Source organism: Hippocampus zosterae, chromosome 3, assembly GCF_025434085.1.
Source record: "Hippocampus zosterae strain Florida chromosome 3, ASM2543408v3, whole genome shotgun sequence".
In the NCBI taxonomy this organism is placed as follows: Eukaryota; Metazoa; Chordata; class Actinopteri; order Syngnathiformes; family Syngnathidae; genus Hippocampus; species Hippocampus zosterae.
Window position 1 is genome coordinate 3432506 of NC_067453.1, and position 19653 is coordinate 3452158.

At 45.7% G+C, this 19653-nt stretch overlaps 1 protein-coding gene across 1 annotated transcript in view; it reads right to left on the minus strand.

Annotated features, from left to right (window-relative positions):
* The window catches only part of LOC127597650 (cytosolic carboxypeptidase 4), a 121393-nt gene that overhangs the window by 83991 nt on the left and 17749 nt on the right, over positions 1–19653 (minus strand). Inside the window, exons 4-6 of the mRNA XM_052060825.1 lie at positions 17515–17646; positions 15802–15895; positions 12862–12899 (exon numbers count right to left, since the gene is read on the minus strand). Coding sequence (XP_051916785.1) covers positions 12862–12899; positions 15802–15895; positions 17515–17646 — 264 coding nt within the window. The remainder of the gene's footprint in view (positions 1–12861; positions 12900–15801; positions 15896–17514; positions 17647–19653) is intronic.

Consider the following 19653-nt stretch of genomic DNA (forward strand, 5'->3'; position numbering starts at 1 on the left):
TTTATATATAGTATATATGTATAGTATATTATATAGTATATATATATATATATAAAAAACTCATCTCACCCCTCGGGTGGTGTCCGTCCCTCATTCAGCTCGGGTCCTCTACCAGAGGCCAGGAAGCTTGAGGGTTCTGCGCAGTATCCTTGCTGTTCCCAGCACTGCACATTTCTGGACTGAGATGTCCGATGTTGTTCCCGGGATCTGTTGCAACCACTCATCTAGTTTGGGGGTCACTGCCCCGAGTGCTCCGACCACCACAGGCACGACTGTCACCTTTACCTTCCAGGTTCTCTCCAGCTCCTCTCTGAGCCCTTGGTATTTCTCGAGTTTCTCATGTTCCTTCTTCCTGATGTTTCCATCACTTGGGACCGCTACATCCACTACAACGGCTTTCCTCTGCCCTTTATCTATGATCACGATATCTGGTTGGTTCGCCATTACCATCTTGTCAGTCTGGATCTGGAAGTCCCACAGGATCTTCGCTCTGTCATTCTCCACCACCTTCGGAGGTGTTTCCCATTTTGACCTTGGGGTTTCCAGTCCATACTCCGCACAGATGTTTCGGTAGACTATGCCAGCCACCTGGTTATGGCGTTCCATGTAGGCTTTCCCTGCCAGCATCTTACACCCTGCAGTTATGTGTTGGATCGTCTCAGGTGCCTCTTTGCACAACCTACACCTTGGGTCTTGTCTGGTGTGGTATATCTGGGCCTCGATGGCTCTGGTGCTCAAGGCCTGTTCCTGAGCAGCCAGGATGAGTGCCTCTGTGCTGTCCTTCAGGCCAGCCCTCTCTAGCCACTGATAGGACTTCTTGAGATCAGCCACTTCAGTTATGGTCCGGTGGTACATCCCGTGTAGGGGGTTGTCCTCCCATGATGGTCCCTCTTCCAGCGCCTCATCTTCTGTTCCCCATTGTTTGAGACATTCTCTGAGTACGTCATCTGTTGGAGCCTTCTCCTTGATGTATTCATGGAGCTTGGATGTTTCATCCTGGACAGTGGCTCTCACACTCACTAGTCCCCGGCCTCCTTCCTTTCGGCTTGCGTACAGTCTCAGGGTGCTGGATTTGGGATGGAACCCTCCATGCATGGTTAGGAGCTTTCGGGTCTTAACGTCCGTGGTCTGAATCTCTTCCTTTGGCCACCTTATTATTCCTGCAGGGTATCTGATCACTGGCAGGGCATAGCTGTTTATTGCCCGGGTCTTATTCTTGCCATTGAGCTGGCTTCTTAGGACTTGCCTCACTCGCTGGAGGTATTTGGCCGTAGCCGCTTTCCTTGTTGCCAGTTCGAGGTTGCCATTGGCTTGTGGTATACCAAGGTACTTGTAGCTGTCCTCAATGTCTGCTATTGTTCCTTCTGGGAGTGAGACCCCTTCAGTGCGGACTACCTTTCCTCTCTGAGTCACCATCCGACTACATTTCTCAAGCCCGAATGACATCCCGATGTCGCTGCTGTAGATCCTGGTTGTGTGGATCAGGGAATCTATGTCTTAGCATACAGCTTTATGTCATCCATGTAGAGGAGGTGACTGATTGTAGCTCCATTTCTGAGGCGGTATCCATAGCCTGTCTTGGTGATTACTTGGCTTAGGGGGTTCAGTCCTATGCAGAACAGCAGTGGGGAGAGTGCATCACCTTGGTATATGCCACATTTGATGGACACTTGGGTAAGTGGCTTGCCCTTGGCTTCAAGTGTGGTTTTCCACATCCTCATCGAGTTCGCAACGAAGGCTCTTAGGGTCCTGTTCACCTTATACAACTCCAAGCATTCAGTGATCCATGTATGTGGCATCGAGTCATAGGCTTTCTTGTAATCAATCCAAGCTGTGCACAGGTTGGTACGTCGGGACCTGCAGTCGTGTGCGACTGTTCTGTCAACCAGGAGTTGATGTTTGGCTCCTCTAGTATCTCTACCAATGCCCTTCTGTGCTTCGCTCATGTATTGATCCATGTGTCCACTTATCTTAGCCGCAATGATGCCTGACATGAGCTTCCATGTTGTGGAGAGACAGGTTATTGGCCGATAGTTGGATGGAACTGCACCCTTCGAGGGATCCTTCATGATCAGGATCGTTCGCCCTTCGGTTAGCCATTCTGGGTGAGTCCCATCCCTCAGCAGCTGGTTCATTTGTACTGCTAGGCGCTCATGGAGTGCTGTGAGTTTCTTTAGCCAGTAGGTGTGGACCATGTCCGGGCCTGGTGCTGTCCAGTTCTTCATATCTGAGACTCTTTCCTGTATGTCTGCCACTGTTATGGTAACTGGGTTCTGTTCAGGGAGGTTGCTGTGCTCCTCTCTCAGGGTCACCAGCCATTGTGCACTGCTGTTATGTGCAACCTCCTTCTCCCATATGCCTTTCCAGTACCTTTCAGTTTCCAGTCTTGGTGGGTCGGCTCTGTTGTTAGAACCCTGCCACTGAGCGTACACTTTCCCAGGTTGTGTTGCGAACAGCCTGTTTATTCGTCTGGCCTCATTCTCTTTCGTGTACCGCTTTAGGCGACTGGACAAGGCTTGGAGCCTTTGTTTGGCAGTTTCGAGTGCTTCAGGTATGGTCATCTGGATGTACCTCTCGGGTATCGGCCTTTTCATCACACCTCTCTGGGCCTCCGTCAATTGACTCACATCTTTCCGGGCCGCCTTGATCTTAGCCTCCAACCGTCTTTTCCATGGTGGGTAACGTATCTCATGGCTTCCATGGTTGCTCTTATAGCCCAGAGTCTCCAGGATCACTGATGCTGAAGCGTATATCAGCTCATTGGTTTCTGTGATCGTTACGGTAGGGATCGCCCTCAGTGCTGCATTCACACTTTCTATGAGACTTTCAGATGGTACTTCACATAGCCGTTGTAATCGGTTTCTAGGTTGCCCAGCTTTCATTCTCGCCATGATCTTAGCTTTCAGGTCAGTTGCTGCCTCGCTCAGCATTTCATTCATTGGGGCTGGCCACCCAATCTCATCATCTGCATTCATTGGGGCTTGCCTTGTATGACCTCCTCCTCTGATCTGGCAGCCTGGGGCCCTTCACCATGGAACCTGCGTTGTACCTCATCAATCTCAAGTTGTGACAGCAGTTGCCGTTTGTGGATGTTGGAACACTGAGCGACTAGTTGTTTCGCGGTCAACCGTGACTGTGGGTTTCGAAGTAACCATTCAGCCCACATTCTCTGCATGTAACCCCTCTGACTAGGGTTGCTAGAGTAGTAGCATTCCAACAGAGCCATGTTATCGCCTCTCGCCCATCTCCGCTTTGTTCCAGTAGCCCATTTTTCATCAAGGTGCTCTGGTTCCCCAGCACCTGACGCAGACCTTGTTTGGCCGGGCGACGTCTGAGCCGGCATGTCATTCGTTTTATTGTCTCTCATCATTGTACGAGGTAGGCATTAGCGTGAAGGATCTTGCCCAAGGACCCACACTGGATGTTGTTATGTGCTAGTATATATAGTATATATAGTATAGTATAGTATAGTATAGTATATATATATAGTATATATATATAGTCTCCAGGACTATATATGTATATATATATATATATATATATATATATATATATATATATATATATATATATATATATATATATATATATAGCGGCTGGATAGCTCAGTTGATAAGGCATCGGTTTGGCATACGGGAGACGGTGGTTCGAATCCCGCTTGGGGCAAAAATGAGCACATAACACCATCCAGTGTGGGTCCTTGGGCAAGATCCTTCACGCTAATGCCTACCTCGTACAATGATGAGAGACAATAAAACGAATGACATGCCGGCTCAGACGTCGCCCGGCCAAACAAGGTCTGAGTCAGGTGCTGGGGAACCAGAGCGAGAATGGGCGATAACATGGCTCTGTTGGAATGCTACTACTCAAGCAACCCTAGTCAGAGGGGTTACATGCAGAGAATGTGGGCTAAATGGTTACTTCGAAACCCACAGTCACGGGTGACCACAAAACAACTAGTAGCTCAGTGTTCTAACATCCACAAACGGCAACTGCTGTCACACCTTGAGATTGATGAGGTACAAAGCAGGTTCCACGGTGAAGGGCCCCAGGCTGCCAGATCAGAGGAGGAGGTCATACAAGGCAAGCCCCAATGAATGCAGATGAAGAGATTGGGTGGCCAGCCCCAATGAATGAAATGCTGAGTGAGGCAGCAACTGACTTGAAAGCTAAGATCATGGCGAGAATGAAAGCTGGGCAACCTAGAAACCGATTACAACGGCTATGTGACGTACCATCTGAAAGTCTCATAGTAGGTGTGAATGCAGCATTGAGGGCGATCTCTACCGTAACGATCACGGAAACCAATGAGCTGATATACGCTTCAGCATCAGTGATCCTGGAGACTGGGCTATAAGAGAAACCATGGAAGCCATGAGATACGTTACCCACCATGGAAAAGACGGTTGGAGGCTAAGATCAAGGCGGCCCGGAAAGATGTGAGTCAATTGACGGAGGCCCAGAGAGGTGTGATGAAAAGGCCGATACCCAAGAGGTACATCCAGATGACCATACCCGAAGCACTCGAAACTGCCAAACAAAGGCTCCAAGCCTTGTCCAGTCGCCTAAAGCGGTACACGAAAGAGAATGAGGCCAGACGAATAAACAGGCTGTTCGCAACACAACCTGCGAAAGTGTACGCTCAGTGGCAGGGTCCTAACAACAAAGCTGACCCACCAAGACTGGAAACTGAAAGGTACTGGAAAGGCATATGGGAGAAGCACATAACAGCAGTGCACAATGGCTGGTGACCCTGAGAGAGGAGCACAGCAACCTCCCTGAACAGAACCCAGTTATCATCACAGTGGCAGACATACAGGAAAGAGTCTCAGATATGAAGAACTGGACAGCACCAGGCCTGGACATGGTCCACACCTACTGGCTAAAGAAACTCACAGCACTCCATGAGCGCCTAGCAGTACAAATGAACCAGCTGCTGAGGAATGGGACTCACCCAGAATGGCTAACCGAAGGGCGAACGATCCTGATCATGAAGGATCCCTCGAAGGGTGCAGCCCCATCCAACTATCGGCCAATAACCTGTCTCTCCACAACATGGAAGCTCATGTCAGGCATCATTGCGGCTAAGATAAGTGGACACATGGATCAATACATGAGCGAAGCACAGAAGGGCATTGGTAGAGATACCAGAGGAGCCAAACATCAGCTCCTGGTTGACAGAACAGTCGCACAAGACTGCAGGTCCCGACGTACCAACCTGTGCACAGCCTGGATTGATTACAAGAAAGCCTATGACTTGATGCCACATACATGGATCACTGAATGCTTGGAGTTGTATAAGGTGAGCAGGACCCTAAGAGCCTTCGTTGCGAACTCGATGAGGATGTGGAAAACCACACTTGAAGCCAATGGCAAGCCACTTACCCAAGTGTCCATCAAACGTGGCATATACCAAGGTGATGCACTCTCCCCACTGCTGTTCTGCATAGGACTGAACCCCCTAAGCCAAGTAATCGCCAAGACAGGCTATGGATACCGCCTCAGAAATGGAGCTACAATCAGTCACCTCCTCTACATGGATGACATAAAGCTGTATGCTAAGAGCGAAAGGGACATAGATTCCCTGATCCGCACAACCAGGATCTACAGCAGCGACATCGGGATGTCATTCGGGCTTGAGAAATGTAGTCGGATGGTGACTAAGAGAGGAAAGGTAGTCCGCAGTGAAGGGGTCTCACTCCCTGAAGGAACAATAGCAGACATTGAGGACAGCTACAAGTACCTTGGTATACCACAAGCCAATGGCAACCTCGAACTGGCAACAAGGAAAGCGGCTACGGCCAAATACCTCCAGCGAGTGAGGCAAGTCCTAAGAAGCCAGCTCAATGGCAGGAATAAGACCCGGGCAATAAAAAGCTATTCCCTGCCAGTGATCAGATACCCTGCAGGAATAATAAGGTGGCCAAAGGAAGAGATTCAGACCACGGACGTTAAGACCCTGGTATAATAAGATATTTTGTGATGTTTTCTTTAATCAATGTATTGCTTCTCAGTGAAAAAACTGCTTTGAGATGATTGCATGACTTGGTGACTTGCTTGCCTAAGCAATTCCAGAGATGGACTCTGGAGCCTGCTTTGACAACTTCATAGTCTGCTTTGTTTGAATTGTCAAAACTTGATTGAGATCAATGCCACTTGATTAAACAATAAACAGTGTGGCGTAGGGAGGGATGAGAATGGCCACTCACCTCTCCCGATGCACACACTTTAGAGGATAAAAGGAGGGGAGCGATGCTCCTCAGCAGAGTCCGCTGTGGGTCAAAGTACGAGACGCCCAGCTCGTATTGAAGCTCACTCTGCTGAGGGTGTTGGCTCTCCACCCTACTGGCACACGGTAAGAGTTCTTTAGCTTCATACAACTTGTTTGAACTGTGTTATCATTTCTGTGTGGGACCAATAAAGTGCCTATTGTTGGTAGCCAGAAGTGTCTTGTCGTTATTTCTGAGTGCCTATCTCCGACGATCCTTTATAAAACTTGATATTCATTCAAATTGAGTATCAGAAGTGTTTCAAAACAGACCCGAAAGCTCCTAACCATGCATGGAGGGTTCCATCCCAAATCCAGCACCTTGAGACTGTACGCAAGCCGAAAGGAAGGAGGCCGGGGACTAGTGAGTGTGAGAGCCACTGTCCAGGATGAAACATCCAAGCTCCATGAATACATCAAGGAGAAGGCTCCAACGGATGACGTACTCAGAGAATGTCTCAGACAATGGGGAACAGAAGATGAGGCGCTGGAAGAGGGACCATCTTGGGAGGACAAGCCCCTACACGGGATGTACCACCGGACCATAACTGAAGTGGCTGATCTCAAGAAGTCCTATCAGTGGCTAGAGAGGGCTGGCCTGAAGGACAGCACAGAGGCACTCATCCTGGCTGCTCAGGAGCAGGCCTTGAGCACCAGAGCCATCGAGGCCCAGATATACCACACCAGACAAGACCCAAGGTGTAGGTTGTGCAAAGAGACACCTGAGATGATCCAACACATAACTGCATGGTGTAAGATGCTGGCAGGGAAAGCCTACATGGAACGCCATATCCAGGTGGCTGGCATAGTCTACCGAAACATCTGTGCGGAGTATGGACTGGAAACCCTAAGGTCAAAATGGGGAACACCTCCGAAGGTAGTGGAGAATGACAGAGCGAAGATCCTGTGGGACTTCCAGATCCAGACTGACAAGATGGTAATGGCGAACCAACCAGATATCGTGATCATAGTTAAAGGGCAGAGGAAAGCCGTTGTAGTGGATGTAGCGGTCCCAAGTGATGGAAACATCAGGAAGAAGGAATATGAGAAACTCGAGAAATACCAAGGGCTCAGAGAGGAGCTGGAGAGAGCCTGGAAGGTAAAGGTGACAGTCGTGCCTGTGGTGGTCGGAGCACTCAGGGCAGTGACCCCCAAACTAGATGAGTGGTTGCAACAGATCCCGGGAACAACATCGGACATCTCAGTCCAGAATGTGCAGTGCTGGGAACAGCAAGTATACTGCGCAGAACCCTCTAGCTTCCTGGCCTCTGGTAGAGGACCCGAGCTGAATGAGGGGCGGACACCACCCGAGGGGTGAGATGAGGATTTTTTTTTAAATATATATTAGAGCTGTCAGTTTAGCGCATTTTTATTGGCATTAATTTAAATGAATTGTAACGGGATTACATTTTTTTTCTCACGAGAATAACGCAGCACATGTCACAGTGGATGTTACGTTGCTCGATAAATAAACCAGAAACAAAACAACAAGCGCACGGGCCAGGTCCACGCACGTTTGTTTTGCCAGCCATGGCAGCGCGAGACACCGAAAATGGATTCTGAAATAGTTTATGAATGGAAAGCTTACTTTTAAAAAGTTGCCAGATGGTTCCACTGACAAGATCAAAGTTATCTGTATGTTTTGACGACTCCACTACGGATTGCCAGCGAAAGCCTCCATTACAAGCTGTGTACAGAGATTTTATGTCGCGGAGAAGGCTCAGGTACACCAAGCGAAGGGAAGACACTGTTTCGGGGGAGAAATAAGAGACTAGGTTGATGAGCCTCTGGTGAATAAAGAGCAGGTAGCCTGTCGAATACGATGTATGCCACTGACGCGATTGTTACTTGTTTGGAACTATTTTGTGTGGAAGGTTACAGTGTTCCGTGGCCATATAAATAAAGCGGGTGTAGCTTCTCTGTGTTCGTCTGACAGCGACGGTGCGCTTAGGCACGTCGAGAGTTCAGCGGTGCTATGTTAGCGACCTAGCAAACACACTGAAAATAGAACATCTCCAATGTTGTCATCCAACCAAGTGTAGGCATCCGAAATGATGTCTACACAAAACCGTAGAGAGACTTCTGAGCAAGAAGGACCAACAGGATCAACATAGCATGATTGCTGTCAAGTCAACAGTATTTATAGAGCACTTTCAAACAGCCATCGCTGCATACAAAGTGCTGTACATGGAGCAATTTAACATGCACAATAAACAGTAAAACCAAGAACAAAACTAAGTCATGCTGAGTCGAATGCCAAAGAATACAAGTGAGTTTTGAGGAGGGTTTTGAAGATGGGCAGCGAGGAGGCTTACCTAATGTTCAGTGGGAGGTCATTCCAGAGAGAGGGACCAGCAACAGAAAAGGCTCAATCCCCTCTGAGCCTCAGTTTAGTCCTTGGTATTTCTAATAATGTCGGGTCCACAGACCTAAGGTGCCGGGCAGGTGTGTAGGGGTGGATGATCTTAGAGAGGTAAGGTGGCGCGAGATTATTCAGAGATTTGAAAACAAAGAGGAGGATCTTGAAAATAACTCTAGAATGAATGGGGAGCCAGTGAAGGGATGCCAGAGTAGGAGTTATGTGCTCCCTCTTACGAGTACCAGTCAAGAAGCGAGCAGCGGCATTCTGGACCAGCTGAAGGGGCTTAATGGAGGACTGGCTGATTCCAAAGTAAAGGGCATTGGAGTAATCGAGCCGGGATGTGACGAAGGCATGAATTACTGTCTCAAAGTGTTCATGTGAGAGGAAAGGTTTTATTTCGGCCAGCTGTCTAAGGTGAAAGAAGCTGGATTTAACAATGGCACCAATTTGCCGATCTAGTTTAAAATCACTGTCCAGTTTAAGGCCCAAGTTTGAGACTGTTGACTTAAGATAAGGAGACAGGGGCCCGAAGTCTACAGGATGGAATGTACAAGGGCCACTGGGACCAAACAGTATCACCTCTGTCTTCTTTTCGTTGAATTTCAGGAAATTTTGTGCCATCCTGGTTTTGATTTCTTCCAAACAGGATAGGAGTTGCCTTAATGAGTTGCTGTGTTCAAAGCAAGCTTTAAAAAAATGAATTATTCAACAATGGCTTAAATCCACTATAGGCTGAGTATTAGTTTACCTTCGATGTGCACTTTATAATGTTATATTGCTCTGTTTTGATTCCATAAAGAGAGCTGTTAAAGCAGCTGTCCTGTGACAAAATGTTTTCGTTGATGGACAGTCATGTTGTGTGAGAGATTATGTGTGGATAACTGCTCCAATTGAAAAATGTTCATGTAAAATTTAAAATCAAAATTGTTATTTCAGTAAATATTTGCATTTTGCACATAGAAAACTGATTCATGATTCCAACTACAACATCTTGATGAGAGCATTAAAATGGGGGGAAATAGGACAAAAATATAAAAGGAAATGCGTGGGTAATCACAATTAATTTTTAGTAAATTTGAGTTAATTGTGACAGTTGCGTTTTTAATTGGATTAAATAATTTAATCGTTTGACATCTCTAATATATATATATATATATATATATATATATATATATATATATATCGCATCTCGTCCATCTCCGCAATGCACCATCATTGCTTTGCGTTTTGTGTTGAATACGGACGGTAGCCGTGCGTCACATACAGTCCAGTACACAACTAGCGAAACATTATGGAAGTTAGCGCAGGGGAGGCGAGGAAACTACTATATTTAATGCAGCCGCAACATTCAAATCTTATGTTTGGAAATACTACGGCTTCGAAAAGAAAGACGGAAAGCTTGATAAAACCTCCGTAATTTGCAAGGAATGTCGCACTAAGAAGCCATACAACGGCAGAACCACAAATATGCAGACCCACTTAAAACGATGGCACCAGATCACCGACAAGTTTCTCTCCCGCTCCCCCGCTTCCACGCCCAGTTCCTCGTCGAACCCCGGAGAAACTCTTGGTAAACCAGGTCAGGATCAGAAAAAAATTGATTTTGGGAGTCCCCTTGCAACTCACTGTGACCGCGCAATGGCTATAACTAAGGTCACTGCTTATTTCATATGCAAAGACCTCCAACCTTAGCGTGGTGGACAACGAGGGTTTCAGACAGCTCGTGCACGTTTTGGAACCCAGGTATAAAATACCAGACAGGTCTGTGTTCACTTACATATTCCCGATGTGTACAACAAAGTAAGAAGTGAGATTACTGTGTCGCTGAACAGTGCACAAAGAGTTGCACTTACAGTGGATGGGTGGACATCTTGCGCTATAGATTCATATATATATATATATATATTATTATTATATTTCATATAAGACGCTCAGTGAGAATAGTCTGTTTGTGTTTACACTATAGCAACAGCTGTGAGTCTCTGGTGCCAAATTGTTTACATTTCCTTTGCACAAAACCCAATTGTGAAAGGGCTTAAATAAGTTGTTTTACAAGTTCTACTGTTTATAAGGAATAAAGTGGTATCCTTTTTGTAATACCATACTGAATTTCATCTTTTTAAAAGCTTTTTTTCTTTGCTTATTTGCATCATGTTTAATTGCACAATATCGCGACAAATTGCATTGTATCGTATCGGATCGCATTGATTTGAACTTAATGTGTATCGCATCGTGACGACGGTGAAACGTATCGCATCGTATCGCCAGAAAATTCCATGTATCGTTTAAGTATCGCATCGCTGGCAGTGCATCGAGATGTGTATCGAATCGTCCTCAGTGCTGAGATTCACATCCCTAATATATATATATATATATATATATATATATATATATATATATATATAATACCGTTCAAAAGTTTGGGGTCAAATTGAAATGTCCTTATTTTTGAAGGAAAAGCACTGTACTTTTCAATTAAGATCATTTTAAACTAGTCTTAACTTTAAAGAAATACACATACATAGCTAATGTGGTAAATGACTATTCTAGCTGCAAATGTCTGGTTTTTGGTGCAATATCTACACAGGTGTATGGAGGCCCATTTCCAGGCAACTATCACTCCAGTGTTCAAATGGTACAGTGTGTTTGCTCATTGGCTCAGAAGGCTAATTGATAATTAGAAAACCCTTGTGCAATCATGTTCACACATCTGAAAACAGTTTAGCTCGTTACAGAAGCTCCAAAACTGACCTTCCTGTGATCAGATGGAGTTTCTGGAGCATCACATTTGTTGGGCCAATTAAACGCTCAAAATGGCCAGAAAAAGAGAACTTTCATCTGAAACTCGACAGTCTATTCTTGTTCTTAGAAATGAAGGCTATTCCATGCGAGAAATTGTTAAGAAATTGAATTTCCTACAACGGTGTGTCCTACTCCCTTCAGAGGACAGCACAAACAGGCTCTAACCAGAGTAAAAAAAGAAGTGGGAGGCCGCGTTGCACAACTGAGCAAGAACATAAGTACATTAGAGTCTCTATTTTGAGAAACAGACGCCTCACAGGTCCCCAACTGGCACCTTCATTAAATAGTACCCGCAAAACACCAGTGTCAACATCTACAGTGAAGTGGCGGCTGGGGGATTCTGGGCTCCAGGGCAGAGTGGCAAAGAAAAAGCCATATCTGAGACTGGCCAACAAAAGAAAAAGATTAAGATGGGCAAAAGAACACAGACATTGGACAGAGGAAGACTGGAAAAACGTGTTGTGAACGGATGAATCCAAGTTTGAGGTGTTTAGATCACAAAGAACGTTTGTGAGACGCAGAACAAATGAAAAGATGCTTGAAGAATGCCTGACGCCATCTGTTCGCATGGAGGAGGGAATGTGATGGTCTGGGGTTGCTTTGATGCTCGTAAGGTGGGAGATTTGTACAGGGTAAAAGGGATTCTGAATAAGGAATGCTATCACTACATTTTGCAACGCCATGCCATACCCAGTGGACAGCGCTTGATTGGAGCCAATTTCATCCTACAACAGGACAATGACCCCAAACACACCTCCAAATTGTGCGAGAACTATTTAGAGCAGAAGCAGGCAGCTAGTATTCTATCGATAATGGAGTGGCCACCGCAGTCACCAGATCTGATCCCCATTGAGCTGTTGTGGGAGCAGCTTGACCGTATGGTACGCAAGAAGTGCCCATCCAAGCAATCCAACTTGTGGGAGCTGCTTCTGGAAGCGTGGGGTGCAATTTCTCCAGATTTCCTCAACAAATTAACAGCTAGAATGCAAAAGATCTGCAATGCCGTAATTACTACAAATGGAGGATTCTTTGACGAAAGCAAATTTTAATGTAAAAAAAAATCTTATTTCAAATACAAATCATTATTTCTAACCTTGTCAATGTATTGACTCTATTTTTCTATTCATTTCACAACATTTGGTGGTGAATAAGTGTGACTTTTCATGTAAAACAATATTGATAGGGTGACCGCAAACTTTTGAATGGTAGTTTGTATATATATACTGTACATATATATATATACTGTATTATACACACACACACACACACACACACACACACACACACACATCTACAGAGCAACAATTCACAAATCCTGTGTTCTATGCATTGCAACCATGTTTGATTTAACATCAAAACACAACAAACTGACTAAAGCTGATTGCTATGGAGTCTTATTGTCAGCTGGTGTATGGCTGGACAAACTTACTTGAGGACAGCAGAGCAGCAAATGCATTAATGGATGCACTGTAAAACAGAAAAAAATAAGTCCCACTCTCATATCCTTAAAAAAAACAATATACAGCATTTTCGAAATGATATTACATACGATACACATTAAAAGATGCTGGAAATCGAGTGTCACTACAGTAACCAAAATCGGACACATTGTTGTAGCATATGGGGGGGGGGCGTGGTTGACAGATGTCGGGCCATCGTGACAAATGATCACTTTGATTGGCAGTTCGCGAATCAGCGCATGAGTTGAGAGTGGAAGTGATTTCCCTCACGGGATTCCCACGGTGAGAGGCGTCGAGCAGGTGTGGGCAAAATCTTTGCCCCCCAGCTCAGTGCTTGTACATTGGGGTTTAGTAGACGAGAGGGTTGCCTCGCTACGCCTTCGACTGGGGGGACGGGTCCTGACTGTTGTTTGTGCATATGCACCCAACAGCAGCTCACCCACCTTTTTTGGAGTCCTTGGAGGGTGTGCTGGAGATTGCTCCTGCTGGGGACTCCCTTTTTATGCTGGGGGACTTCAATGCTCACTTGGGCAATGACAGTGAGAACTGAAAGGGCGTGAGTGGGAGGAACGGCCCCCGATCAGAACTCAAGTGGTGTTTTGTTATTGGACCTCTGTGCTCGTCTCAGACTGTCCATAACGAACACCTTGTTCAAACATAAGGGTGTCAATGTGTGCACTTGGCACGAGGACACCCTTGGCTGCAGTTCGATGATTGACTTTATGGTTGTATCATCAGATTTGCGGCCGCATGTTTGGGACACTGGTGAAGAGAGGGGCGGAGCTGTCAAATGATCACCACGACCCAAACGTATTGTGAGGGTTTGTTGGGAGCGTCTAGCGGAATCTCCTGTCAGAAGTTGTTTCAACTTCCACCTCCGGCAGAGCTTTTCCGAGTGGGCCATGTTCCACACCTCTCCTGTCGAGGCGGCCAATCTGAGTTGTGACCGTAAAGGTTGTCAGTGCCTGTGATGGCGGCACCACCCGCAATCATTGGTGGACACCGGCAGTAAGGCATGCCATCAAGCTGAATAAGGGCTCTCCTTGGGAGTTCCTCAAGGCTCTGAATGTTGTGGGGCTGTCTTGGTTGACACGCCTCTGCAACATTGCGTGGTCATCGGGGAGAGTGCCTCTGGATTGGTAGACCGGGGTGGTGGTCCCTCTTTTTAAAAAGGGGGACCGGAGGATATGTTCCGACAACAGAGAGATCACACTCCTCAGCCTCCCTGGTAAGATGTATTCAGGGGTGCAGAGGGGTCCGTCGGGAAGTCGAGGCTCAGAATCAGGAGGAGCAGTGTGGTTTTCGTCCCGTTCGTGGAACAGAGGGCCAGCTCTACACCCGTAGCAGTGTCCTCGAGGGTACATGGGAACGAGGGAGTGAGGGTTGGACCCTTCGTCACCGATTCTGTTCATAACTTTTATGGACAGAAATTCTCGGCAGCCGAGGCGTTGTGCATCTCTGCTTTTTGCAGACGATATGGTACTGTTGGCTCCTTCAAACAGGGCTCTTCAACTCTCACTGGAGCGTTTCACAACTGAGTGTGAACCGGTTGGGATGAAAATCAACACCTCCAAATGTGAAACAATGGTCCTCAGTCGGAAAAGGGTGGAGTGCCCTCTCCGAGTCGGGGTGAAGATCTTGCCCCCAAGTGGAGGAGTGAAAGTATCTTGGGGTCTTGTTCATGAGTGAGGGCAGGAGGGAGCGAAAGAGCAAATGCTGTGCTGCGGACTTTATATCAGTTCGTCATGGTGAAGAAGGAGCTGAGCCAAAATGTGAAGCTCTCAATGTACCTGTTGATCTACGGTCCAACCCTCACCTATGGTCACGAGCCTCAGATTCAGGAGGAGCAGTGTGGTTTTCGTCCCGTTCGTGGAACAGAGGGCTAGCTCTACACCCGTAGCAGTGTCAAATGCCCGGGTCATGCCCGAAAAAACGAGATCCTGGATACAAGCGGCCAAAATGAGTTTTCTCAGCAGGATGTCGGGGCTCTCACTTCGAGATAAGGTGAGAAACTCGGTCATCCGGGAGGGGCTCAGAGTCGAGCCACTTCTCCTCCACGTCGAGATTAAGATGCCTCCTGGACGCCTCCCTGGTGAGGTGTTTCGGGCATGTCCCACCGGCAGGACACGCTAGGACACTATGTCTTCCAGCTGGCTTGGGAATGCCTTGGGATTCCCCGGGTAGAGCTGGAAGCAGTGGCTGGGGAGAGGGAAGACTGGGCTTCCCTGCAATAGCTGCTGCCCCTGCTACCGCCCCCGGATAAGCAGTAAAAAAATGGATGATTGAATGGATGTTTGCATAATTTGGAAGGTCTATTGTTGACAACTGTGAAAGACCCCACATCCAGAACGATTTGTATATTTCTCTCAGGTCAATTCAATTTTTGAAGAAAATTGTCAGGCTGTCTGAGGTGACATTACCACCGCTTCAAAATGTTTTGGTCCCCTTCACTCTTGTGTGCTACAGCTGCAATGTATTTCAGACAAAACTAATGGACCACATACATTTTTCAGTACTCCAGTGTTGGGATGATGGGGCTGTTATTTGGACTGCTTTACAAATAACAATGTTGTCATCATGCAAAGACGATGTTGTATTCATGTGGCATTTCTATGAGTTTGATTTCAGCAGGCTGGACATTAGCTTGGTATACTGTATAAGGATGCTTTGGTCAGCTTGACACATTTCCCTCAATGAATTTGTTCTACAATGTAGCATTAGAATGACTGCATTTACTTTTTATTATTAAATGAACATGAATCGAGATTCACCCTGTATGCTTCAAGAAGCAGAGCCCCAAAAAGTTCGGCGGGCATCATCATCTTTTCATTTCCAGTTTGTCGTAATTAAAGTGTATGTATTTAATCCGGTTTGTAAAAAATGCATGCACGTGTTCAAGCAGTACATACTTAATTGTTTGCATATTCTTGTTGGTATAATGAGGGATAAGGTTGTAGATGATATCCAGCCCTTGGTTTGACCCGATGAGTTTTGATGTGGAAACTGTAACACAATAAAACATAAAAATGAAAAAAGGGACTGACAAAAATGTCTCTCAAGATCCCTTTAGTGCTGCTTCGAAGTAATTTCCTTACTCTGATTTGCCATCGCTGATCGCTCTCTTTCCAAGGTCTCATCATAATCAATCCCAACTTTAGCTTCTTTATAAATAATTGTGTGTGGCTGTAATTTGTCCGTTGTTTCTCTGGGCCCAAATGAATTGATGAAACTCCCCATCTCTGTTGTTCCGTATTGTTTTATTTTCACAGCTAAGATATCGGGGCATTGAACAACGAACTGCCAGGCTTCCCGTTATGTCTTCCTCTGTTGAAATTTTTTTTCCAGTCTAGTTTATGACATTAAAGATTTTTCGGGACCGGAAATCATTCATAAATAACGTAGGTGGAGGGATGCTGATCGTCTATTTTCTATAAATTAATCGCCAAGGTGGGTGTGAGTTGGCGTTGGAACCTGGTGATAATTAAGTTGTGAGACACCCGTCTAGGCTTAAGCGCATCACATTAAAAGCAAAGAAATCAATCTAGGTCCCCAAGGGTGTGATACAAACAGACATGGTCCGTTTTGTTCTTATTACGTTTGAGATTCAACTTAATTTTTTTTTCATCAATCAGAATATTCACAACAGTTAAAAGAAAATTAATCTGTGCTATATGTTACACATACAATGCATTTGACAATAAAGCTTATCCAAAAAATTCTGAGAACATTTCCCCCATTTTAAAATGCATCAATCCATGGAGGCTAAACCAGATACCCCAGACTTTTCAAGTCATGGACCCCCTTCAAATAAATGGTCTCTCAAAGGTTCTCTGTTCTATGCCTGAAATCGATTTTCTTCCCCCCCACCCCCTAATATTTTCCATGATTTAAACAAAGTTGTTACTGGTGTAACCTGTTTTGACTATTTTGTGTGGATTTTTACAGTATGGGTCAAAATGACCCACAACATAATCAATGTGATTTTTTTCAACATAATATGAGGGTTAATTGTAAAAAATAAAAAATGATTGGACTTGTGTTTCTTGTTCAAACACACGCGCGAGAAGCCTCAACTTTAGATTGCCAATATCTTAATGACTTGTTGAGGAGGCTTACATTGGCAAGTGCCTGTTTCTTGCTCTTTGTCTCCTGTATAAGGTCATTCATTTTTATAATGCATATGAATGCTGCCATAATCCCGTCCCGGACTATGTGGGGGTGGGGCAGTCTTGTCTTTGGTCATTTTCTTGTGGTCCTAATGCTTCTGTTGGCCAGGGGCAGGGCAACCCATATTTTGCCCTATTGGATAATCCCGCACCCGTCTACTCCTGTGATTTTTTTTTTTTCATGTACTGTCTCAGTCACATGATAAATTTGACTCCCATCCCGAAAAAATATCAACCTCAACCTATCCCCAACATATAAGGCACCATGCCAAGGATTCCATTCAGAATTCAAACAGTAATTCAGACCTTTTGAAATGTTATCTCAGTAGTTTCCTGGTGTACAGTGTGCCAATTCAACATACTAAAAATATATTCTGTTATGCGAACATATTTTTTTTCATATTTTATTTCAAATAAATTCTCTATAAAATGTCTGAGAACCCAATCAAATTTTACCTGATACAGCAAAAACCTGGATGACGAGGAGGGATGCTTCAGTCCTCTGCGCATGTTGAATGTTGTTTTTGAGTAGGTTTAGAGTCAGCAGAACAGCTCCAGCCTCCTCAGCTTTTTTACCTATTGCACGGTCTGAAAAAAACACATTTTTTGTTATTGTTGTGTAATCAAGATCAAAATGGGGACTTTTTGTGGTGTAAAAATGGCGCTGAACCTTTACAGCGGGGGTGGCCAACCAGTCAGAGACTAAGAGCCAATTTTTTTTACTGTGTTACTGCAGAGAGCCACACCGCGCACATGCATGCGCGCGCGCATAGACACACACACACACACAGACACACACACACACACACACACACACAAACACACACACACACACACACACACACGAGCTGCAGTAGTTACTACTTGGGTCAGCTTGCTACATATTTGAGCGAAGATCGACTTTTGAAGCGACGAACCTCCCATCATCGACCTGATTGCGCACGTGCAAGCATACACACGCGCACACACACAAACACACGCAGGCACGCACGCACCGACACCGAGATGAGCGAGAGCTGTAATTTCACTGAACACAAACGAAATCGAAACACACAGACAAACTCTCCACCCACTCCGCATTTCATCCTCCCAACGCTCGCGCTCGACTTGGGACCAATGCTGGCTCCAGGTCGATTGCGATTGTGACGTATTGGGCACCCCTAGCTTTAAAGCTGACTAGCTTAGTGCTTTGCTCTGAGCACCGTTGTTTGCGTGTGAGCAGTGATTCAGTTGTCATCTGATTGCTTGCCCTGTTCGTCAATCATTAGCGCTAAGCACTGTTGTTTGCACATGAGCGGGAATTCACTTGTCATCTGATTGCTTGCCCTGTACGACAATCAAGTCACGGGATTCATGATAGGCTGACATACATTCTGTGTATTTTGCGCCGTTGTTTGAATGTCAGCGCCACCGGCGAGCCGTTTTCAATGCTTGTCATGTGAAAGCCCGTGAGCCGCATTGAACCAGCGAAAGAGCCACATGCGGCTCACGAGCCATGGATTGGCCACCCCTGCTTTGTGTGATCAATTCAAAGATATTTGGGGGACTGCTCTTTATATCCAATCTTCATTGCAGGTGCTCACCAAACGTACAAACATTTCTTGTTTGTTTAAGGTTCTCCTTCATAATGAAAGTGCCCACAATAAAAGGTGACAAGCAGATGTGTTTCCCCCGCCTCCCGACACCTTTGGGTGGTGGTAGGGACTGATTTTGTTTGTGTCCATGCACCACACAGAAGCTTAGAGGAGCCATCCTTTTCAAAGTCTTTGAGTGGGTGCGGGATAGTACTCCAGCTGGGGTCTCCCTTCTTCTGCCTGGGGATTTCAATACTAATGTCATCTGACATGTGGCCACAAGTCTTGGACACCCAGGTGAAGAGAGGGATATATAGGTCAAACTATCACCTCTTGGTGGAGGATGCTGATCCTACTTGACAGACCAAGCTGCAATGTGAGGGTCTGTTGGGAACATACAGCAGGATCAGCTGTGAGAAGGCCTTTCAATTTGCACCTCCGGCAGATCTTCAACCACATCCCAGAGGACTCAGGTTGGCATTGATTCAGTGTGAACTATCTTCCTACTATTACACGGGTGCCCATTCCATCGATCGCGATCGACTGGTAGATCACGGACTGGTCCCAAGTCGATTACAAGGGGTGTAGAGGAGAAAAAAAAACAAAAAAACATTTGTGTGTCTTTGTGCATGTTAGTAATGTATTTTTTGGTGTTAATTTACACTGCACTCTAATCATCCTATCAGTCTCATTTCCACAAAAAGTATTAAAAAATAAAATAAAGCAGGTAAATCTTTAACTTACAGTGGCACGTGACCAGGCTGAAAAAGTGCGCCGCTTGCCTCCATGTCAGGCTGTTGCTCATCATGATGTGTGTGTGTGTGTATGTGCGTGTGCGGTAATGGGTCGATCGCGGGAGGTTGGTTGATCGAAAAGTCGATCTTCGGTCCAAAATGTTTGGGCACCCCTGTACTAATAGAATTTATTCAGGGACTACTCTGTTGCTGTCAAGTGAACCTTTGTCTAGAGTCTGTTATTTTTCTGAAACCAAGTTTTTGAGTCTCACTGTGAGATCTGTTTA